We start from the raw sequence: 24,557 nt of genomic DNA, 5'->3' as shown, positions 1-24,557 counted from the left end.
AGTGCCACTGTCTCTAAGCCGAACAACATCGCTGGTCTCACCACCGTCTTGAACACCTTTCCTTTCATTCTCGCTGATACTCTTTTATCACACAACACACCTGACACTTTTCTCCACCCGTTCCAACCTGCCTGCACTCGCCTCTTCACCTCTTTTCCACACTCTCTGTTGCTCTGAACCGTTGACCCTAAGTACTTAAAGTCCTGCACCTTCTTCACCTCTGCTCCCTGTAACCTAACTGTTCCACCTGGGTCCTTCTCATTCACACACATGTATTCAGTCTTGCTGCGGCTAAGCTTCATTCCTCTGTTTTCCAGAGCAGACCTCCACCTCTCTAGATTTTCCTCCACCTGCTCCCTGCTCTCACTACAAATCACAATGTCATCTCCAAACATCATAGCCCATGGAGATTCCTGTCTAACCTCATCTGTCAGCCTGTCCACCACCAGATCAAACAAGAAGGGGCTCAGAGCTGATCCTTGATGCAGATCCACCTCGACCTTGAACTCCTCTGTCACAGCTACAGCACACCTCACCACAGAATTACAGCTCTCATACACGTCCTGCACCACTCTAACATACTTCTCTGCCACTCCAGACTTCCTCATACAATACCACAGCTCCTCTCTCGGCACCCTGTCATACGCTTTCTCTAAATCTACGAAGACACAATGCAACTCCCTATGACCCTCTCTGTACTTCTCCATCAGCATCCTCAAAGCAAATACTGCATCTGTTGTTCTCTTTCTAGGCATAAAAACATATTGCTGCTCACAAATGCTCACCTCTGTCCTTAGCCGAGCTTCCACTACTCTTTCCCACAACTTCATTGTTTGGCTTCATTGTTCAGCTTTATTCCTCTGTAGTTGCCACAGTTCGGCACATCTCCCTTGTTCTTAAAAATCTGCACCAGTACACTTCTCCTCTCATTCTTCAAGATCTTGTTAGACAAACTAGTCAGAAACTCTACTGCCACCTCTCCTAGACACTGCCATACCTCCACAGGTATGTCATCAGGACCAACTGCCTTTCCACTCTTCATACTCTTCAACGTCCTCCTCACTTCACTCTAACCAATCTTTGCTACTTCCTGCTCCACACCAGTCACCTCTTCTACTCTTCATTCCCTTTCATTTTCCTCATTCATCAACTCTTCAAAGTTCTCCTTCCATCTTCCCATCACACTCCTGGTACCTGTCAATACATTTCCATCCTTATCTTTAATCACCCTAACCTGCTGCACATCCTTCCCATCTCTATCTCTTTGTCTGGCCAACCTGTACAAATCCACTTCTCCCTCTTTAGTGTCCAACCTAGCATACAAGTCCTCATATGCCCTTTGTTTGGCCTTTGTCACCTCTACCTTCACCTTACGCTGTATCTCCCTGTACTCCTGTCTACTCTCTTCAGTCCTCTCAGTGTCCCACTTCTTCTTAGCTAACCTCTTACCCTGTATACACTCCTGAACTTCCTCGTTCCACCACCAAGTCTCCTTGTCCACTTTCCTCTTTCCAGATGACACACCGAGTACCCTCCTACCTGTCTCCCTGATCAAATTAGCTGTAGTGGTCCAGTCATCTGGAAGCACCTCCACACCACCCAGAGTCTGTCTCAGCTACTTCCTGAAAACTACACGACATTCTTCCTTTTTCAACTTCCACCACTTCGTCTTCTGCTCTGCCTTAGTCTTTTTCATCTTCCTCACCACCAGCATAATTTTACACACCACCATCCTGTGTTGTCTGGCTACACTCTCCCCTACCAATGCTCTACAGTCACTGATCTCTTTCAGATTACAACGTCTACACAAGATGTAGTCTACCTGAGTGCTTATACCTCCGCTCTTATACGTTACCCTATGTTCCTGCCTCTTCTGGAAGAAAGTGTTTATTACAGCCATTTCCATCACCTTTGCAAAGTCAACCACCATCTGACCTCTGGGGCATAACCACTTACAACATTGAACACCACCCCTTCAATTTCCAGCTTCGGACTCATCAACCTGTCTGATACTCTTTTCACCTCTAGAACATTCCTCACCAACTCCTCTTTCAGGATAACTCCTACTCCATTTCTCTTCCTATCTGACCCATGGTAGAACAACTTGAACCCTGCTCCTAAGCTTCTAGCCTTGCTACCTATCCATCTGGTCTCCTGGACACACAGTATGTCCACCTTCCTTCTCTGCATCATGTCAATCAACTCTCTTGCCTCCCCTTTCATAGTACCAACATTCAAAGTCCCTACTGTCAGTCCTACTTTCTTAGCTTTCCACTTCTCTCTCTGCCTATGAACACACCTTCCTCCTCACCTTCTACGTCTTCGACCAACAGTAGTCCAATTTCCACCGGCACTATTTTAAACATTTTTTATTTGATATTAGTATGGTTATTTTCATTAATTTTTTTAGCTTTTCCATTACTAGGGCTAGGGCTGAAATTGAAGAGGAGTTTGAAAGTAGGAAGAGCTGGGGCACTATATTATGCAAAGATTTCAAAATTTCTATATCCATACTATACACATACAGTTCTTTTTAAATAAAATGTAATTTTTGAGCTTTATTTCTGTTGCTAAATCAGAAGCTGTTGTGTTGTCTCAGATCTGATCAGGTGTGGAAGTCTTCTTCTTAAATATTAGTAACCTCAAGAAGCAGGCTGATTCAGAAGAACTCAAGTGCAAAATCATTTATTGAGCATAAAAATAAAAAAGGTGCGGTCAATAAATCATGAGGCTGGCCCCAGGGAGCAGTCAGAACTGATGTGAAATGTGCACAGCTTTTCTAACAATTCTATCGTTGAGTCTGAGTTTCACAGCCCTTTTTATTATCCGGCCCCAAACATTTGACAATTTATTTATTATAATCCTAAAATAAAACCTTTTAAAAGTGTTTTAAATGCATATTTATCTGTATTTATTTTTTAACTGCAACAATGTATCTTCATCTGACCACAGGGACAGTGGTTTCATTCCCAGTTCCTCCTGGCTTCATGTCAAAGGGTCAGGTGAGCATCTTGCATGCCATCCACTGCCATTGGTGTGTGAGTGAGTGTGTAAATGTGTGAATGAGAATCAACATTGTAAAGTGCTATACAAGCAGACCATTTACAATTTTAAAAGGTTTCTCACTTTTGGCCAGTGCCATCGGGGAAGAGTCCTGACATCAGCTCATCAGCACACCATATACAATGTTTTATAGATCTTCAGAGATCTTCTTCCAAAAACAAGTACACCACATTATGTTGTAGAATATTTAGGTTTGCTCTTGAAATTGTTATGACTTTTAGCAGGCTGATGTGACCTGCTGAAAGCCGCCACAGTTTGTAAAGGGAACAAGGTTACAGCAATACACCTTTCTATTAATCTGAACATATACAATAACAGTAGAATTTCTCTTGTGGTAAGTCCGACACTGAAAAAGCTACAGTTCTGTGAGGTGCCAGACTGCCAAACAACATTGTGGGGCATAATAGCACACGCTAATGACATACTGAGCCTACTAGGCTGTGAAGCAGGTACCCACTGGCTGATAATAGCAGATAATGGCTGCTGAAAAGCATAATGCCATTCAATATGAGTGCTTCATTTCAAATCCTATCCTGAAAACATCAATCAATAGCTTTCTGTGGAGCATTTTATACATTTAGATCCAAAACACCTGAAGCATAAAAAAAACACTGTTTAGGTCAGTTTTACATACGCATACACTATGGGTCCACACACAAGCAATGTTTACAGGTAGATGGGAACACATAATAAAATAGGAGCATCTCAGTTACCTGACATCAATCTCATCAATAACCTGGCTGACGTCTTTTATTGTAGACAGTTTCAAGTATAAAATCCATATTATCTTCTGTGTTATTTTCTCAGCATTAAACAGAGAATCCGGCATCTTAGAGTCTCCATGCAAAGGTACCAATACAGATGTTGTACAGACAGATGATTTTAATGACATGACACAGGACAGACAATTCAATTCAATTCAATTCAACTTTATTTATATAGAACCAATTCCCAACAAAGTCATCTCAAGGCACTTTACAGAATAAAGTCAAGACTATAAAGATGTTTCGAGAGAACCCAACAATTCCCCCTTCCCCCTTGCCCTATGCAACAGTGGAGAGGAAAACCTCTCTTTAACGGAAGAAACCTCCAGCAGAACCAGGCTCAGGTGGGTGGCTATCTGCCTTGACCAGTTGACCATCCATTTATCCATTTTGTCAATGACTAGAGGTTGTCCAAATACACACATTCTTATATACTGGACATACTTTGTTCTGTTGAAGTGAAAGCTGGTGCCTGAGTAGAGCATGTAGGAGGCAGGACATGATGCAAAAGGTGTGCTGCAGATATAACAGTGTTTGGTTTACAGCACATGGAAGCAACAAGAACAGAGTCTTCTCACTCAGAATGTCATGAATTTTGTCTTGACCCTAGGGCAGTGACTCACATTTGAAATGGTGGCCAGATATGGTATTGTTATTTCTGCAGTAATCAAAGAGAATTGTGCTATAAAATGAAGACATTTGTCTGAGCATCACAAACCCGACAAACTCACCCTTTTTATTTTTAGAATATGATTCAGTGTTCAAGTAGCATTTAGAAGTTCTGGAAAAAGACGGGAAGCTGTAAGATTATTTAATTTTATCCCCATTCACTTGTGTGGTGAGCTAAGAGGTGCAACTGGATAAGGTTGCATGCTCTATGGGCCCAAAAGTGTTAAAGCATGGGTGTCAGAGGCCATTTTAAAGGTCAGACTTTTTTCGGCTTATGCAGCACAGAGCAAATTTAGTAGGAACGAATTGGCAGCAGGATCCAGCATCCAGTTTTAATAATACACCCATGGTTTATGCTTTCCTAACTGAGGCAGCTGCAAGACAGGCAGGTTATCATCATGTCCACTTGACTGCAATGTGTACTCAATTGGCAATTGCCTGCTTCAGCCTCACATGAGCTAAATACATGAGCTCTCAGGGTAAAGTCTGTTTAATGTCCTGTCTAACTAATCCGGATTTTGTGTTCTTACATATTATTTCTAGATTCAGGTTTGCGGTGCACTTTTAAAAATTGTTTTGTGAAGAGTGAAGCTGAATCATCGCTGCAGCTCCCACTGTTTCAGTCTTTATTAGGCGAGCACTAATGAGATGACAGACTGGTTATGACGATGCTTGGTTGTCTTTTAATTCCTTGGCAGCTCTGTAGCCACATGGAACCAACTCTGATCTGCTCCCCAATATTTTCTTAGCACAAAATTAGTCATTTATCCAGTGTGAGGCCCAACACCCATTGCCATTCGACAAAACATAGATTCATTCCATTTAAGTTACAGGAAACAAGTGCTAAATTTCTTCTTTTCAAAGTGGCAAGATTCTTTTCTAAAGGCCATAGATAATTATTTGCTGCATATGGAAGCAGAAGAAAGAGAAGCATATTATGTAGCTAATCTATAATCATCTTAATGCACAGCTCATTATGCCATTTACCTGGTGTGAAGCGTAAGCATTGGCTTCTGTTTAAATGTCAAGGCATGACACAAATGGATGTTTTCATTTACAATTTCAGGTCAAGTCATCTTACAAGTGTTTGCACACAGAGAATTGTGACAGGAGAAAAAGGCTGTGAGTCCAATAAATTAAAATGTTTTTTTTTTTTTAATCTTCACAGAAGAAATCTCAGCTACTCATTAATCATTTGTGGATCATTAGTGTTTTTGAATGATACAATGGCCTCTTGCTGTTTCTTTGAACATCAACATGACCATCAAATAACATTTTGTCGATGTGTGAGGCTTCACTGAAAGGTCAGCTGCACTGATGTAGCTCAATGGTCAATACAGGCAAAGGAATGGTGGTGTGTTTGACAGAGGAGCACAGATGGACGAATTATGATCTGAGATAGTATGTTATTGTTTTTATTGCCGTGCAAAGTAAATCAAAAGTCATAGAAATTAGTTCATCTTTTAGATGCATTTTAATGGATCACATCACCATCAGTTGGTCCATCCGTCAGTTCAGATCAACATATCACCATAGATACCCAATTACATATTTTGCAGTAGTGCTGAATGATTAATTAATCTTGTGTTTAAACAGAATGCAATGATAAAATTGCAAGGCTGCAATTTAATTGAAATCATACAGTTTTCAAAATAATCTCAGAAGGATCTCCACAGGCTTCATATGCAGACACTCTGCCCTTTCCTGCAGGCTAACATGAAGCAGAAGGGAGTGAGAGTAGGCAAACAAGTTCAAGATGCAAACAAATTTAGCTTCACTTTTGTTAGCTGTGCTGACGATTCCCCACAATAGGCAAACACTGGCATCAATGAGCATGAAAGGATGGTAGTGTCACACTGAAACAGCACAGTGGTTATAAAGGAGAGAATGCATGTTTTTCACTAGTAAAAGTGTAGTTACTGTAGTAATATACAACTGGAAAAGTCACGGAAATAGGACTATTCTCCTTAAAGTATGGTTTTCAGTTTGTCAGTCTCACAGGATCTCTCAAAACGTCTTTGAATGTGCATTTCAATAATGCTCTGCTTTCAGGGGAAGAGAAAAGAAGGATATGTCAGCTATTGATTCTTGTCACGAACCAGAAAATGATTGCCAAGACTCGACAGCACGACAAGACAACTTTGCAAACGTATAAGTTTGTTGTAACGAGGATTAAGCACAGGTGTGGGGGATTTTCAGGCAGTGTTTAGCACTTTGTCAGTTTGATACTCGTGAATTATATTCCTTCAGGAAGGTGGCGGGCACACCTTAAAGTCAAGAACAGACCATTATTTAAAAAGGGAAAACAAAAGAGACGGAAGGCAGCGTCTGGGACATAGGCAGGCTTCAGCATTGAGTAAACTGGATCAGCAAGGACCAGGCTGCAAAGTTTCATTGGCAACAAAACGGGGTCTTTACAGCATTTTACAACCAAAGCAGGTCAGAAAATGCTGGAAAGCTATACGGAGACAAACTTAGACAATATGTGTAATTGAGTGTAGGGTTGAATGTGTTGATCTGATGATGTGGTCACTTATGGTGAATGATTGTGTTTTGGACAAAACTGATCCAGTTTACACAAAGCATCTAGAATCTTTCTTCAATCCTTGCTAAGAAAGCTTCTCTTAGATTAGATTGACAATTTGACTTCTCATACTTCGAGACATTCCTCCTGTAAAATGTGACTTTATAGGACATAAAGAGTCTACTTCCTATATAGTGAACCTAATACAGTCATGTAGTTATTAAATACACAAGTATTTATTGGAAGGGACTAGGCCACCAAAGCATAGGACTTTTCCACTGGAGAGTTTAAGTCCAGCATAAAACAACTTTGTAGTTATTGTAACCACAAGGATGTTACATACCTAAGTCACGTAACATTATGAAAGAGAAATAAACCTAAACATGTTTACTTTGTGCCTAAACCAAAGCACTGTGTTTGTAGAGATGTAGTCCAGTGTGAAGCAACTTTATGTTGTTATTGCATTGCATATTGCATATTACCATGAGGGAATGATTTTACGAAACCACAATGTTTTTTACTAAACCCAACCGCGTTTATTTTGTGCCTAAACCTACCGGCAACATTTTGGTACCACTGTAAGACGGGTGTAATCACAACAGACACCTGCTTCAATGTAGCATTTTTACATCAACTGTTTCTGTGGGTCGTATGAGAGATTGGGGAAGTTGACGTATGTGTGCATTTAGATTGATTTCCCATTATCACAATGGTATTTAGTATGTAAAAAGCCAAATTCTAACATACATAGCACATTGTGTTTAAAGGCAAGAGAAGTCAAGTTTATGTGTGAATAAAATTTCAAGATCCATGGTACAAACTAAAGCACTTTACATAAGACATAAAGAATATTAAAAACAAGTATATACAATCTAAACAAATAGATTGTAGAAATAAACTTGAACAACCTACACAGTAGAATAAAAACAGCTACAGTACTGTACATTATTTGAATAAACTTCCACTGACTGAAAAACACAGTTTTTCACAGTGTTTGTTTTGTCTATGCACATTTTGGTGATTTGGTGCACATCCTTTAAATATATCCAAATATCTCCAATGGTGTGGGACGTTTGTTTTAACACACCACTATGTGTCTTTCCTGCCTTCTTTAATTGTAGTTTTATTCCTGCAGTTTATCTCTGATGAATGAAAAGATGAAAAGAAAATGTTTTTTCAGCGTTAGTTGCTGCTTAAGTAGTTGTTCAAAAAACTGATTTCACCCCATGTAATGTATTTTGGAGCCCTATAACATGCAAAAACTACACCAAATTTTAAGCTTACTTTCACTTTATATATGACAACATTTATGGATGTCATACAATACAATGTCAAATATCTGCAGAAAGAAGAAAGGTAAAAGATGGCTCAGTATACTGCGATTCCTGGCCTATAGTCCATACCACACACTACATCCCAATTCTTTTGGTTCCGACCCATTAAACAAAGCAATGTTGACTCATCTGTAAGTGAAGTGTAATAATGGATGAATTACTGAAGTAGCCTGCTGGGCACATGCACAGGAGCCGAAGAAATCAGGAGTGGCCACAGCCTCTGAAGTAACTGTTCATATTTCTTGAAAGAAGTAAGAAGACACATTTTCCTATAATATTTCCATTAGTGTAATATGAATCGTTATTTAAGCCCTGAAATAAAGATATGTCTAAAAATAAATCAAGATAGCAAATCTGTGTTACTGTTTCTAATCTCAAAACATCAGATTCATCTTTTTGAATGGCCTGACCCCCAGATTGGGATACACTGCTTTAAACAATAGAATTTGTATGAATTCAAATGCACTACATGTTTAAAAAAGTCTGCACTTTAACATCCTTTGTCAGTTTGAAATAATCTAAAATAGGTTCAAATCCCAAACAGCTAACCAAAAAGCTAACAGTGGTCAAAGCTGAGGAATAAAGGCCATCCAGTATGTGCCACAAAAAGAGAAGAGGTCTAATTTTAGAACCTGGTGATAAGCTGTGCTCCCTGTGGGACAGGGTGATATCAAAGGGAATGCATGCTGACTCTGTTGCCATGGCGATCATAGTTCAGCTTGGATATCTCCTAATTAGAAGGCAGGGATGTACAAAAATTGGAGAAAAAGGAATGACATACCAATAAAATGGGAACCAATTGGATCTGGAGTGGTGGAGAGGTACAATCATGCTTGAATCTGCACATTTTAATGCTGTAACATGCTTGTCTAGTTCATCTTTGAGCTATAAGACTAGTGTTGGGGAGTTCTCAACATGCTGAGTATATACTGTGATTGCTGATTTACAATAAGTCAATTCTTAAATCTTGCTTCTGTGATAAGACTGTGTTAAAAACAACACACATGTACAGTAATATACTACCGCTGGTTGTATAAATCATAAGGCCAAAATGTTCTCCATGAAGATATTGGGCTTTCCTTTCTAATTAAAAAAAAGCTTCTTCCCACTCATTTATCTGTGTCAGATTATTTCAATTCAGAAATTGATGAATAATTTATTTATTCATTATCTGGATGTGACATCCAGAAGAGTACAGAGCGTAATGAAACACAATCTCTAAAAATGGGTCTGGGAACACATTCCCTAGCACAGTAATAAATCATCTCTATCCAGATTCACATCATGCCACTAAATTGAGTCATGGTGGTACAATATTCATCAAGTGAAATACAGTGCACGTCGGTTGAGTTGCTCATATACAGTATAGAACAGTTTCAGTGACAGCGCCCAAACGTGGTGGTGTTTTGTAAATTAGTCTGTAAATATCTGTCTATCACTGCACAAAATCTCCCTTAAATCTCGCCATTAAATCCGCTGAGGGTATTTATGTTTCCTACAGGATGAACTGAAATACCCACCAGAAAATAAACAAAATTTTCCTTGTCACCTAAAACTGAACTAATGACTGATGTTCCATGGGATTAGCTGTGGCAATCCAACATCTGCAGAGAATGTAGCTCAGTGTTTTTGGTGATACCTAACAATTTCCTTTTGCAATACCAATAAGGTCAGAATCTCTTCTTATATAGCAGATTAAAGTGTGATAACAATAAAATTCAGTAATTACCCGAACTTAACTGTTTTGGAAAATGGATGTCAAGGGGAACAACAGCTGCTTCAGCCAAAAGAGAGGATTACCCTTTCCAGTAACTCCAAACATTACTAATTTAGAGTTTGAAATTAAATAATCAACTGTATACTGGCAGCTATATTTTTGGGTTTTGTTGACAATTTTATATGAACTGTGTTGGAATCACTGCCAACTACATTTGGGTTCACTACCTGCTTTTCTGGGGGCATTTTAATTTCATCAAATAAATTCCATGGTCCATGGAAATAAACCATGGACAATTCCATTCCATGGATTCCATGGTCACTTTTAGTTTACATGTGATTCTTCACACAAGCAAGTAACAATAAAGGCTATTGAATAAATAATATTATATTAATGGGGCCACATTAGTTAATGGTAGCTTCCTTCTTATAGTTACGGTTGTTATGATTTCTAGAAATGATTTAAGCTGTGAGTTTACTTTTATTGCTTAGGAGATATTATTTCAGGGTGTAGATTAAAGCGAATAGAGCGTTTATCTAGTGAACCTGGCTTAGTCACACACAATCTAGTTCTTTACATCAATGAGGAGAAGCTATAACCATTATGAAGGTTATTATTAAAGTACGGCAATCTTTACTTGACTGCAGGTGTTGAAGAATACTGGTTGAAGAATAGTAAAAAGATCAAAAATGTAAAAAATGGTGGTTACAAAGTCTGCATGATGAAGCTCTTTGTCCCCTTTTTAATACAGGAAGGTCATCTACAGGCCTGATGGCCTTGCTGCCCAAGGTAGCCCCATCTGATCAGGTGGTTTAGGGATGTCTTGTGATGGTCATAAAGACCAAGCATTACAGATGCTGTAATACCTACATATCTATAGCTTCATCGATTCCTAGCAACTTTATGTCATGTCTCCATGTGCACTGTTCATTCCATTATTCTATTTTAATCAAGGTAGTTCCCTTTTACTTTGGCTGCCTATGTCTGCACAGCCTCCTTGGTACTTCATTACAGCATGACACACATACAGTTACAGCTTTGGGTCAAAGACTGATTACACATTACATTTCCAATCCATTTAATCATTTTCTTACATCATCTGTGATTCATTTTTATTATAACTTTAAAAAGCAGTACAGTATAATAATTTTAGGTTTTAGGGAATTTAACTGTTATAATGATAAATTCAATAGTAATTACACATCTTCCTGGCTTTACTTGCTTAATGATTAACCTTGCTCCTACATTTTTCTTTTAAACAATGTTTTAAAATAATCCTCTTCTCCTCTCACTGAGAGGTCCACAGTGTTGCTACTCTGCATCATGGGTCTTGTATCTTGTTTTGGTGATGTCATTCTAGGTATTAAAACAGCCAATATAGTCAGTCCATTGTGGCTCTTCAGGTGTACATACGGTCTGTTATGGTTCTCATTAATCATTGGTTTTCTTTTCCTCTAGGCTGGCTTTGGTTTGATTCCTCTGTTTTCAGGATAGCCTCTCTTAAGCATACTTTTATTGTGGGGCCTAAATGATTTCTCAGGTTTCATCAATGTCCATTTTTCTAGTCTCCTTGACATTATGAACTGACAGCTTTTTGAGATTGCACATTATTGAGTTAGAAACCACATTGTGAGATCTTAGAATGATGAGGAATCAGCATCAGTCCACTGAAACACAGTTTTAGCAATAGTTACAGAAACTACCAATAACAGAAGGCCTTACACACAATTCACCATTTACACAATATTGCATTAAAAAAACAGAAAAATAGGAACTTCTGAAATGGCACAAGAATTATCTCTGAAAGCTATCTCTTAAAATAACTTGGGGTAACTTTGGTGCCGGAGGTACAACAGTCATCCACCAATCCCACATTTACTGGTTCAATCCCCGACTCCTCCGGTCACATGTTGAAGTGTCCTTGAGCAAGACACTGAACCTCAACTTAGTTGCTCCTGGTGAGTGTTGGCCAGCTGCATAGCTGCTTTTCCATCTGTGTGAGTGTGAGTGCGAATGGGTGAATGAGAAGCAGTGTAAAGTGCTTTGAGTACCAATAGGTAGTAAAGCGCTATAGAAGTGCAGATGAACAGTGTCCAAACAGAAACCATTGCTTGTAGAATGGTGGTGAATATTAATATAATATTGGGAGCACATTCTTTTTTATACGAAAAGCATGAGTTTGGATCTCTGTGATCTGATGTTTCGTTTTGACCTACCCGGAACTACCACTGTGACTGCAAAGTGCCAACCATGAAAAATAGTGTAGGAAGTGTCCTGACAGTCTGTGTTGTAAGGGACATGACATTTATAGGTGCCCTTACATGTCAAGTTTGTAGATCTTACTGAATGAAAAGATGATTCTCAGTCTCAAGTGGGAACATGGATGGATGGCTGGATGGAGCCCTCAGTCAGCACTGTGTTAAAATAGATGTGATTCTGTAGTGGAAGTCAGTGCATGAGTTCAGGAACACTTCTGAAAACCACTGTCAGTGAACACAGTTTGTCTCTGCATCCACAAATTTAACTCAAATTTCTACCATCTGGGGCATCGGAGTTGTTACTAGAGCACAGTTCAAAAACCATCACCTATGATAGTGTGGCTCCATTAATGCTGAATGAAACAGGTTTTGTAGCAACATATTCTGTCACCCAAATGTCTTTTTCAGGGCAGGTTACTTTCTCCCTTCAACAACACAATGTTAAACCACATTCTGCACATATTACGACAGCAAGGCTGAGTAACAAAGGAGTCTGGGTATTAAACTGATATGCCATCAGTCCAAACACTTGTAGCATTATGAAGTGAAAAATACAACAAAAGAGGCCCAGAACTTTTGAGCAGCTGAAATCCTATATCAAGCAAAAATGATTCTCCTTATTTTCTAGAGTATTGTCAAAACTAAAGGTGCCCCCCATTCAAATTTATCTGAGATATATTACTGGTAATAAATTTAAAAAGAGCAAATATTTTTTTAAATAATCAAATTTCTTAATTTCAACATTTGATATGTTGTATTTTTAAATGTGTACATTATTACAGATAACATCATCGTTTCTTATAACAGCTTTGCACCCTGGAGTATCAGCTTGCAGCTTCAGCTTGTGAAGGACAACACAGTCAGAGGTCTTGGTTTGGAAAGGGATTTCATAAGTGATCAGCACTACTGTGAAATCATGCCTCCATTAGGATGTTATTATATTCAGCTGCACACATCTACAGCACCACTTATGCCCTAATTGCAATAAATTGCCCTGGCTTTTATACCTATAAGAAGCTAACAACATGCAATTAAATGTTGTTATCATCTTAATACAATTATTTATACCAATCCTTTCTATTGAATGGTTTTCTGTTTGCTCTGATGGATTTAAAAGCTTCCTATCTCCCGGCATGCTGTTTCTACTTAGGGCACCATTCATTCATATTTCATGCTTGCTCTAAGGTCAAGTAAGGATAAAAACAAGTGAATTGAAGTCATCAAGGTACTTGTCGTATACAGTATTTCTGTTGTGCTTATTAAATTCTTTAACTGAAATGAAAGAGCACATACAAATAAAACGCAAGCTTTCCTATGAGCCAGTGCCATCTGCTGGTACCACACACAGATTTGATACAGTAATGGTTGAGCAGTTTGAGTAATATTTTTAATTATCAAATACTAGATATAGAAACTGTATGTAGGTGGTGAGATTGTTTTGCAAGCAAAAATGCCACACACATCTTTGTTTAAGCTTCTCCAAAGGAATATTTCATCCAACTGCAAGATGAGTAATTGTGGACAAATGCTAACATATTTGAAAATGTCATCTTGGCTTAGGAGATTGTACGAAATCAATCAGTTATAATGAATGGATTAATTGATACATTTGAGCTTAAAGGCAGTGTTAAATGAGTGGGGGTCAAGTGCATCCTAATTACTAGTGTACTTTCTCCACCTATACTGTATGCTTGCAGTCACAAACCTGCAATTATCAGTCAGCAGAGCAATACAGCACCTCCAGATAGACACCATAATGTACACTACAGATAAATTTTACCTATGTCCTTTAAAAAAAAAAAAACCCTAAGTAAAACATTAGTGTTTTTTGTTGATTTTTTTTTATCTTTGAGGATTTCATTGAAATGTCAAGAAGAAATAAACATGGAATCCTGTTCCAAATTCATGTTTGATTTTGTTCGAAAAAACTTTCCTCAAGCAATTAGTAGTAGTCATTACTACTGATAAATATCCAGTCTGTGAAGCTCTGTCATACCAAAGGTAATGCAGATTTTGGATCAGCTTAAATGTCTCTTCTAAAGGCAAATTCATGCTTTCCGTTTGCAGTATGATGAATCTGTTTGTGCACTCACACACTTCTGTTCATTCTACAGCTGAAGATGTGTACACCGACACATCTGAAACATGCACAGTACAAAACATGATGGAAACTCTGGGCAGCAGCATCAGCAAGAAGAGAAGCTCCTTTGTTGTGCTGTGTAGAGGTGATATCAAAACAGTATGTGTAACTGCTTTACAAGAACAGACTCAAGAATGTTCAAATACATGTTACATACTCTGGATGTATGAAATGAGCAGCTACTCTACAGTTGTGACAAATGCAGAGTCAACATTGTGGATCTGTCAATTATAAACTGGCTATAGGGTCAAGAGTTTATTTTAATGAGTCGTCAGATGCTGGTGAGACATAGTGATGCATTGGTGCCACCAAATCCAAATGAGTTGGTGAGGGCAACTCGTCGGCCCTGAGTCTGCCATGCCTGAGCTGTGTAAGGAACATAGTTTAGGTCAAACTGGGGTTCAGTGCGGTCCAGGTTGAGGGTTGGGGGCAAGACCCCATGGTAGCAGGCCAGAGCAGTGAACGCTGCCTCTAGGGCTCCTGCAGCACCAAGCAGATGTCCTGTGGCTCCTTTAGTGGAGGAGACAGCCAAGCTGTCAGTACTTCTATGGAAGAGCCTTTTGATGGCTGCATTTTCAGCTGCATCACCTAATAGTGTGGAAGTTGCATGGGCATTTACATAGGTAACATCTGCTGGTGAGATGCCAGCATCTTTGAGGGCCGCAGACATACACCTGTGAAGACAGTGATCAGACAGTTAAAGGATATTTCTGTTTTTTTTACAATTTGGATTTACCTTTGATAACTTTTTTAGTTATTCTATCTATCTGCAATAATAATAAGATATTTATGTAGAATCCCATTGTCAGTATATTACCAGATTTCGGTATTACTAAGGCAACAAAAACTTGATGGAGCAATAATAATTTAAGTTATTTACAAGGGGAAAACTGCAGATTAGAGGAAGGTGTAAAAGAACAAATAATAATAATGAATATAAGCAGCAATGTTGGCTCTAACATTAGAAAGCTACTTGCTTCTGAAAACCCTAAAATAAGCAGTCACCTGAATGCCCCATCGCCGTCTGCACTCGGTGCTGTGATGTGACATGCGTCACCTGAGAGTCCATAGCCCAGGACTTCTGCATAAATTCTGGCTCCTCTTTTCACTGCATGGTCCAGCTCCTCCAGCAGAAGCACAGCAGCTCCTTCACCAATGACGAAGCCCTCTCTCTCTGGGTGGAATGGTCTTGATGCTAGTGCAGGGTTGTCGTTCCATTTGGTGGCAAGGGCATGTGCCCTTGCAAACCCAGCCATTGACAAAGGCCCTACACAGGCTTCAGTTCCCCCTGTAACCATAGCAACTGCATCCCCATGAGCTATGAACCTGGATGCATCGCCTATGGCATGCGCACCTGTGGTGCACGCTGTGGACACAGCATGGTTGGGACCCTTTAATTTGTGTTTAATACTTATGTGTCCAGCAGCCATGTTTATTAAAATTCGAGGCACAAAGAAGGGACTTACTTTTTTGTAGCCTTTTTCTTCAAATGCAATGGAGGTGCGAGCAATCTCATCTAGTGAAACCATGCCCATGCCAACAGCCACCCCTGTATTGTACTGTTCCTCTAATGTACTGGGGTACCACCCTGAGTCCTCCAGAGCGAGCTGAACAGCTCCCAGGGCCATAACAGTGGCCGATGACATACTGTTAATCTCCCCACGAGAGGCAAACCTCTCCTCTTTAAACTGACCCTCTTCAGTCCCTCTGGGCACCAGAGCTGCCACTTTGCAGGGAATAGTCTTGTATTGTTCTGCGTCAAGAGCAACAATCGCACTCTGACCTTTTATCAGACGGTCCCAGGGCACAGCAGTCCCTGTACCCAGAGGACACACCAACCCTATGCCAGTAATCACAACCCTCCTTTTACGCTGTTTAGAGCTGTAACGCCTGGAGTCTTGGTTTGGACAAAAACGGGGAGTCTTTAGTAAAAAATTCCTCATGTTCTGCGGTCTCAGTTGGAGTTTAGACCAACAGGAAAGCGATAAAGCAGACATGATGTTGTAGCTTGTAGCTTTGGTTACTAACCTCTCAGTATAAGAATCAAAACTCAAAATGGAAATATCGACTGACACAGCCAAAATTAATTTCTTACTTGCTCGACGGACAACTACTTAAAATCTAGTAATGTTACGCTCATACCCGTCTGCTTGCCACATTATCGATCTGAAGCGAAAGTGTCGCTAAGTAGTTCTCTGATCCCTGCTTTAACACGCCGCAAATCATGTGAGCACGACGAGCAAGGCCTCGTTACGTCACATGCGAGCGGGTCTTATAAAAAATGGAGAGTTAATGAGCCAAAAGAGGAGCAGAATAAAGAGCTGTAGAAATTAATCTTTCTCTAAATAAAATTCTTTGAACCTACAAAAATGTCACAGTGACTAACGTTCCCCATCTATATTATAAAAAACATACCTGCACCAGCATCAACATACTACCAATACTTTTTTACTACTGAACATATTTGCCTCAGGGCTACCTGTTATACAAACTGCTTTACATCTTTAAATTTACAGCACAATGACACAACTTTGACAAAATAACTTTTATTAAAGACTAAGAGAAAGATGAAATGGTGAGATCACCACAGCCGTGAAACAATGACGCTTTGTCAAGACGTCCGCTCAGACGCAGTTCTCAAAGACAGATAGCAGATCTCACTCTTCTGACTATATCAAAGCAGTGTGTCGTTTACAGGCCCAATAGTCTCAAAGCTGTTCACAGCTTCATAAAGCTTCGATGCCACCATCAGTATTAAAAATCCACGAAGCTGGGAACATGTCCGGTGTAGGTACTAGGGCTTAAACTTGCCTGAAAAAAAATCGGCCGTGTTTGTGACACAAGATAGCTTCAATTATTATAACGCTGGTAACACGAAATGAAAACAAACAGTTTCTACAGAAGCAAATTTATATAACAAACATTTCTATACATTTCTATATTTTTTTAAACTGCCAACATTCATTCAGGCATTGATAGGACAGGTTCACCGAGGACCCTTGTACACGTTAGCAATACGCCATTATCATTATTTGTCATTCTCGAAAACGGAAATAACTTTTTGGGTTGAATACAAACTCCCAGTATGGGTGTGTCACCAGCAGTCAGAGCATTGTGTGAGAATTCAAACGAAGTCTTTCTAGACGTCGCCAAGCTATTGCTTACATACGCAGACAATATTTTAAGGTAAGTTTCTGCTATTACCAACACTACAAGTTACACCAGTTTAGATGCATTTTGCTAAATTGAGGTCGTGTTAGAAACATTCTGCCAATGCACTTAGTGTAAAATGCAATTCTAGCTACCGTTTTACTATGACAGACAGTCAGACAATCATCGCCCGGACATGACTTTACGTTTTGAAGCTTATAGAACTTAGTATGGGCATTAACAAGTGTGCCTTACGCTTGAGGGCAACGAGTACAGCCGGCTACTTCCTCATTTAATGTCACTACCCAACAGGTATCCTAATGAGGATAAGTACAGGTCCATCCGCATAGGCAATCCTACTTTCTTTAACAAGCTCCTGCCCATCAAAGGAGCTGTGGACTGTCTCTTTGAGATGGGATTTGAGGAGGTAATAAATATGAAAGTGCTATCTTATTGGTGTAATAGTTTAAAGTCAATATTCCTGATACTGTATAATGTGTGTTTGGTTATCTGTGGCCTGTAAATAATATATTCACTTTAACCTCTTGTCAGGCTGAGACCCACTTAGTGTTCCCCAAATCTGCATCAGTGGAGCAGCTCAAACTCATCAGGGAATCCATAGCAGCAGAGAGGGATCAACGATTGTGTAGAGAACAGCCCCTCCAACCCACACCACAAGTTTCTGCAGCCCCAACATCAGCACCACAGAGCTCTGCTGCTGCTTCCAGCCAACCAATTTTTCCTTCTACAGCTCAGATACCATCATTGGTAAATATGTTCCCATCCCTGACGTAAATATAAAAAACCTGTAAATCATCATATCAGTAAACCTGTAGCAGGGTCACCAGGGAGGCTAAACACACATTATCAATTATCACCTTACACCTATTTTGTTCCCTTTCTGTCAGGAGAGCAGTATGAGCTTCCTTGTGACTCTCCAGTCAAACTTCCAACACATGATGCTGTATGAAAACCCAGAGCTGCAACAGAAAGCCAGGAGCCACATCCCTCACCAGAAGCTATCCTCTGCTGCTCAGGACAAGTTGAAAGAGGCAAAAGATACAGACCCAGGTGAAATTAATTCTGTATACAAACAAATAATGTTGGATGCTCCTATGTGTGCAGTAATTTAATGGGAACAACTGACTTGCTGTCCTATTTGTAGATTGTAAACTTGGAATAGAAGATTTTTTGGTGCTGGAGTTGCTTGCGTGGTTCAAAAAAGACTTTTTCTCCTGGGTGAACTCTCTGCCCTGTAGCCATTGTGAAGGTCCAACTGAGAATGCTGGCTCTCTCAGTCCTAGCGCTGATGACATTCGCTGGGGAGCTCAGCGTGTGGAGAACCACTACTGTCAGGGCTGCCAGCTCTCTACAAGATTCCCAAGGTGTGTGTGTTTCTTTTTTTGATACTATTGTTGTAAGAACATTTCAGTGTTATGAGGATATCTTGGCTGGTCCACACAACTTAAAAAAGGATTTTGAGGATCAATTCTGGGTTTTAGGGTTGGAATTAGGTTAGGGGTAGTGGTTAGTCACTCAATTGTGATGGTTAGTGTTAAGGGAGTGGAATATGTCATTTGGTGTCGTCACAAGTATAGTAAGAGGTGCGTGCGTGTGTGAGAGAGAGAGATTGTTCCTAGTACAGAGTAAATTTAAGGCTATTTTTAAGCTAAGTTTTTAAAAGAAGTTACAGAGTGATATTAATTATTATTCCCTTCCCTTCATTATTTAGTCTAGCTTTTATTTTGTAGTATTTGATGTTAACTTATCGAAATTATGTATTTTTCCTGTAACCATGAATACAAAGCACAAATACATTTAACACAAAACACATAGAAGAGAGTGGATTGTTCCAGTCATTGTTCATTTTATTTGTTTTCCGTGTGGTGTTAATACCAGGTACAATAATCCTGAAAAGCTTCTGGAAACCAGAAGAGGGCGCTGTGGGGAGTGGGCAAACTGTTTCACCCTGTGTTGCAGAGCCATGGGTCTTGAGGCTAGGTACATCTGGGACAGCACAGGTATGTACGTGACTGGCTCTTGCATCGTTTGTGTTTCTCTGCACAAGAACTAAACTCTTAGTGTAGTGTGGAAAAAATCTAAAAAGCTCAGTGAAAAGTGTCTGTTTTGGTGTTATTTCAGATCATGTGTGGACAGAAATTTACTCTGTCAGTCAGCGTCGCTGGTTGCACTGTGACTCATGTGAAAATACCTGTGATAAGCCTTTGCTGTATGAAGTTGGATGGGGGAAGAAACTAGCCTATATTCTGGCTTTCTCTAAAGACCAGGTCAGAGAAATCTGCACATACTATGATTACTATATTATCATAAATATAATGTTCTGGAAGATCGGTATTTTCTACATTTATCTGACTGTCCACCACTCTTATGAAAAAGACATTGGTATATTTACTCATACCCTTCTTGTGGATTAGATAGTGAGCCCAGCGGCTCATAATACATTTATAACAAAACTGTTTAACAAACTTAAACTGGGACTACTCACCTGTGGAGTATTATGGTTTGGGATTATTTTTGGTTTTTGACAACAATGGAGTCATATAGCGAAGAGAAAAACAAACAGTATACTCTATTTTAGTAGGAGTAGGAGTAGGATTTAGTTTAAGGAACAGTTCAAAAGCCAGCATTTGTGATTGTGTGGAGTGCACTAGTACACAAAGCATGTGTAAGTTGAACATCTGTGAGGGATTTTAGAATAGATTTCCTGTTCTACTTATTTAAACACAATTTGCTTTACTTTGTTTAAATTTACATTTACATTTAGTCATTTAGCAGACGCTTTTATCCAAAGCGACTTACAAGTGAGGTACAAGGCAAGCAAAAATCTAAGTCAAGGAGAAAACATCAAAGCAAAGTCCTATCAGAAAAGTGTTCACAGTTCACGAGATACAAGTGCAAGAGAGCAGAAAGTTTGTTTTTTTTTAAAAAGAGATTTAAGTGCATAGGAAGATGCGGAAGAGTTCAGTTTTCAGCAGTTTTTTAAATATTGGGAGAGAGTCAGCTGAGCGTGCAGCGTTTGGTTTATTGTTGTTTAGATATGTAATCTCTTCCAGGGTCAACAGACAGTTCATGTACTTGTTTGTGTGTATTTGTGAGTTTCAGGTAGTGGATGTGACATGGAGGTATTCCTGCAAGCACCCTGAAGTTTTGCAGAGAAGGACCAAAGTTCAGGAGGCCTGGCTGCTTCATACCATTAATAGGCTCAATTCTACTGTAAGCCTTAACCCTTTTCACTCTCCATATAAGAGTAATTACTGTGGTGACTGATAGAAGCCATCTTTCATTTTCTCTAATAAAAAAGAGGCAGCAGTCCCTGAGCCCAGAAAGGAAGAAAGAGCTGACAGAAAGGCTGCTAGTTGAGTTGGTGGAGTTTATTTCCCCCAAGACGCCAAAACCAGGAGAGCTTGGGGGACGCAGCTCTGGTTCTCTGGCCTGGAGGATAGCAAGGGGGGAGTGTAGACCTTCTGATCCACGGACACAGGTACAGTATAAAGTAAAAACATTTGGGACTAGGAGAAACACATGACTTAAATAAAAAAAATCTTACGAAGATCTTAATTGGCAACAGGTCAGTATCATGATTGGGTATTAAAAAACACCCCACAGAAGTCTTTTGGAAGTAAGGATGGGGCTCCAGAAAGACCCCAACTATCTGTCTTTTTATCTATATAATCTGTTTGGTCAGTGGAATAATAACTTTTACCCTCTACAGCTTAGGGGCACCTAAGCTGTTTAATGCATCAATAGTCATACCTGTGATGTCCTCTTCTTATTACACTCCTGACCTTATTTGTTCCTTACATATAGCACTTGTTCAAAGCCTTGAAAATAATGTTACTCAGCATTAATTACAAAAAAGATGGGTTTTCCACAGAGCATAATAATAATATAAAATGTCATTAAAAATGTGTGTAAAACATTTACTATGCAAAAACAATTACATGAAAACAAGATCTAGAAACGGCCTGTGGTCTGACCAGTCAAAATCAAATATACTGATATCAATGGACCCTGATCAATTCTTTTTTGGAAATCATGGATGCTTTGAATTTTTATCAGTGCACAATTTAAAAAATCAGCATCTGTGATTGTGATTGGCACAGCAGTCCACACAGCAACAACTGTGAAGGCTCTATTAATGCTGAGCATCATAATTTCAAACAATATTTTGCATGTATTACACGCATAACTGAATATACAACTGATATTGGTGAAGAAAAGCGTTATCAGACAAATGCATTAAATACCACACACAGGCAGATCACTGCTGTCTTTTTATTACTGTATTCTTAATATTCTACTAGCTTAATGTGTCAGAGCTTGATGGGTGAATTGTTTGTCTAATTCATGTCCATTTTTAACTGATGGTGAACCTGTGTGTTTCTTAGGCTGCAGGCTATGTGTTTACTCCTACTCAAAAAGAGAAGAGTGACAGATTGCTGCATGTGCGCTACAGCTCCACCAAAGACCAGTATTGTCGTCTCTCCAACAACGCTGAGATAATTTCGAGCTGGGATCAGTGTGTGTGGAGTAAAGAGTCCGTCTTTAGAAAGGTGGAAAATGACTGGCAGATGGTATGTTGTGTGATAAAAGCTACTGTCTTTAGGTTTTGATCCTGTATTTTTTATTTATTTTATATTATGTAATTTGTGTAACTATTCGTATAAAGCGCTCTCACAAGAGCTCTTCTAAAAAAAAAAAATGCTAAGGAGCATTTAAAAGATGTCTTCACTGATTTTGAACTTGCTTTTTTGGTTCTAGTTTGGCTAGTAAATGTACATAAATACCATTCCCCTTGACTTACCTATATCAAATATCTCTTTACTTTTAGCTGAGAAATGCCTCCAGGTGACGTGGAGGAACCTTCAGTTCAGATTATGTTATGTTGTTGCTGACAATATGAAGGTTGTAGTCATGGTCAATCTGCTTTTTAATAGCTCCCCTAAATGACCTCATCTGAGCTAATGATGCAAAATTCCTCTGGGTAATGTCATCTGGAGGGATTTTTCAGCCAGAAGCAGAGAAATATTTTAATATAGGTAAGTCAGAGGGAAGTTTAAAATGATTAATGTGCATTTTTCCCCTGAACTAAAGCCATGGAAAACAAGTTGGAAATTGAAATTAACTTAAATCATTAAGTGTAAGATTACTCCTAAAGAGGACTCCACTGATTTGGTAGTGCACTTCTGTAAAATCTGGAAACAATGGAGAAAAAGATGACTTCTTTCCCGGTTTACAGCTACATTTTTGCAATCCAATGCCCCTCAAAATGTCTTTTGTTACACATTTTCTATCTCCATGCTAGAGCTGTGATAATCCTGCTGACATCAGCTAGGTTATTTTCTCAGACTTCAAAAAACCCATCCATAGATCAAGAAGACATGCTAAATAATACTTGTATAGACTAGTTTAACAAAAAGACAGTGCTTTGTAACATTGTTCCACTGTAATGTTGGTAGATGACTACAGGTAAACTTTTTTTTTAAACTCTTCATTTTAATTTATCTGCCGGTCATATAGTCAGTGAAATGCCAAAAACTGAGATAATGCTTTGCAATTTCCCTGAGCCCAAAGTGTACGTAAATTGAGTATTACCAGTCTAAACCCAGAAAAGTAGGCCTTAAAGTGACTATCATTTAGCCAAGCCAAGCAGAACCATAACAAAACCGAGCAGCACGTTATTCTGTCTGAAACTGAAAATGATCTTAAAATAAATACTTTTACAATTAAAAAAGGCAAGAATACTCTATAAGAAGAACATGAAGGCTTTATCTTACTACTAGAGCAGGAAAAAAAGGTATATGTATGTAAAACGGAATCTCCTTCAATTAGGTATACTTATTTGTTCAACCCTCCAGTACCAAAACTAGCACCTACAAAAGATTCTGCTTCAGCCATATAAGAAATACAGTATCTCTCAACATGAACTCTTAAACTGTGTCCTGACCTGATTTGTATTTCATTCTTCAGGTATATGTAGCTCGAACAGAAGGCTCCTGCGTGGGAACAATCAGCTGGAAGTTTGATGTTGCTCCAGTGGGAATGAAGATAGAGTCTGTCTCAGTTATGGCCAGTAGCCAGACTTTCCACACAGGGAAAGTCTCTTGGCACTTGAAGTCAGCTCAGATTACCACTGACTTCTCTGGAGGTATTGTTTTGTAGCAAATATTCTGATAAAGTATTAAAAATGTGATTGAGTGTCAAGACCCCCCACCCCAATTTATTTCCACTTTTTCTGTTTAACCTGCAGATGGGAAGATACAGTCATTTTCAAGTCTGTCTGGCTCCACAGACTTTATTGTTGAAGCAGAGCTCAGTGGTGGAGAAGGGGAAACCTCATGGCAACACTCCCAGTTGTTTCGTCAGAGCTTGAAGGAGACAGAAGACTCATCGTTTGAAATCCTCATTTACCTACAAGATGTTTAGTAGTTGCTTTACTGAAGAGAGTTGGACCCAAATACTTTTTCACCCTTGGATGAATTGAAAAATCAATGTATACTAGCAAAAGAGATGTCACACATTTTAAACCTTGATTTGATTAGTAGCCAAATAGTACAAGATATGGAGTCTGTGGTACACCTTCATAAAGAGTTATTTTTTTGTTTTATTTTAACCATAAAGCCATAGAGATTTTGTAACTTACTGTGATTGTGTCTGTAATATGTGATGAATGGAAGCCTCACCACAACAAACCAGGGTTGATACCTACATCAGCTCAGGATACTTCAGTTATACTGGTAATGAACTGTATGTTATTTGAGTAGATTATTTAATACTGGGCTCTTTGGGCATTTTACAGCACAGTACCCCTAGTTACGGTTCTTGTGTATAATAAAGTTCATCAGTATTTGTGTGATGGGAAGGCTTAATATTAGAAACATGTTTCTGTCTTGTCTTTTTTGCAGTTAAACTGTCTA

General features: G+C 39.1%; 2 protein-coding genes across 4 annotated transcripts; one reads left to right on the top strand and one right to left on the bottom strand.

The window, feature by feature from the left end:
* Nucleotides 1–13,694: 13,694 nt before the first annotated feature.
* On the bottom strand, nt 13,695–17,253 carry oxsm (3-oxoacyl-ACP synthase, mitochondrial). The gene is made up of 2 exons (XM_067509094.1): nt 15,475–17,253; nt 13,695–15,143 (listed from the first exon to the last, which is right to left on the bottom strand). Exons 1-2 carry the CDS (start codon nt 16,464–16,466, stop codon nt 14,741–14,743), a joined length of 1,395 nt encoding a protein of 464 aa, XP_067365195.1. The 5' UTR covers nt 16,467–17,253; the 3' UTR covers nt 13,695–14,740.
* Nucleotides 17,254–17,468: 215 nt separating this feature from the next.
* On the top strand, nt 17,469–24,496 carry ngly1 (N-glycanase 1). 3 transcript variants are annotated; one of them, XM_067509073.1, is made up of 12 exons: nt 17,469–17,655; nt 17,932–18,046; nt 18,172–18,387; nt 18,528–18,690; nt 18,879–19,004; nt 19,519–19,644; nt 19,762–19,907; nt 20,743–20,853; nt 20,942–21,121; nt 22,029–22,214; nt 23,611–23,788; nt 23,891–24,496. In XM_067509073.1, the coding sequence occupies exons 1-12, from the start codon at nt 17,555–17,557 to the stop codon at nt 24,064–24,066; spliced, it is 1,824 nt and encodes a 607-aa protein (XP_067365174.1). In that variant the 5' UTR covers nt 17,469–17,554; the 3' UTR covers nt 24,067–24,496. The 3 variants fall into 3 exon arrangements, with proteins under 3 accessions (XP_067365174.1, XP_067365164.1, XP_067365182.1); XM_067509063.1 differs by having other exon boundaries at nt 17,470–17,655; nt 18,785–19,004; nt 19,519–19,640; XM_067509081.1 differs by lacking the exon at nt 19,762–19,907 and having other exon boundaries at nt 17,470–17,655; nt 19,519–19,640.
* Nucleotides 24,497–24,557: the final 61 nt, after the last annotated feature.

Source organism: Channa argus, chromosome 1 (genome assembly GCF_033026475.1).
Source record: "Channa argus isolate prfri chromosome 1, Channa argus male v1.0, whole genome shotgun sequence".
Lineage (NCBI taxonomy): Eukaryota > Metazoa > Chordata > Actinopteri > Anabantiformes > Channidae > Channa > Channa argus.
Note: the sequence above shows the minus strand (reverse complement) of the source record. Positions and strands in the feature narration are given on the sequence as shown.

Excerpts from the sequence above, each read along its gene's own strand:
- ngly1 (XM_067509063.1), top strand. The coding sequence starts at position 17,555 with ATGGGTGTGTCACCAGCAGTCAGAGCATTGTGTGAGAATTCAAACGAA. Across the intron at positions 18,691-18,784 it reads GGCAAAAGATACAGACCCAG|ATTGTAAACTTGGAATAGAA; the intron begins GTGAAATTAATT and ends TCCTATTTGTAG. Across the intron at positions 22,215-23,610 it reads TGGAAAATGACTGGCAGATG|GTATATGTAGCTCGAACAGA; the intron begins GTATGTTGTGTG and ends TTCATTCTTCAG.
- oxsm (XM_067509094.1), bottom strand. The coding sequence starts at position 16,466 with ATGTCTGCTTTATCGCTTTCCTGTTGGTCTAAACTCCAACTGAGACCG. Across the intron at positions 15,144-15,474 it reads GACGGCGATGGGGCATTCAG|GTGTATGTCTGCGGCCCTCA; the intron begins GTGACTGCTTAT and ends CTGTCTTCACAG.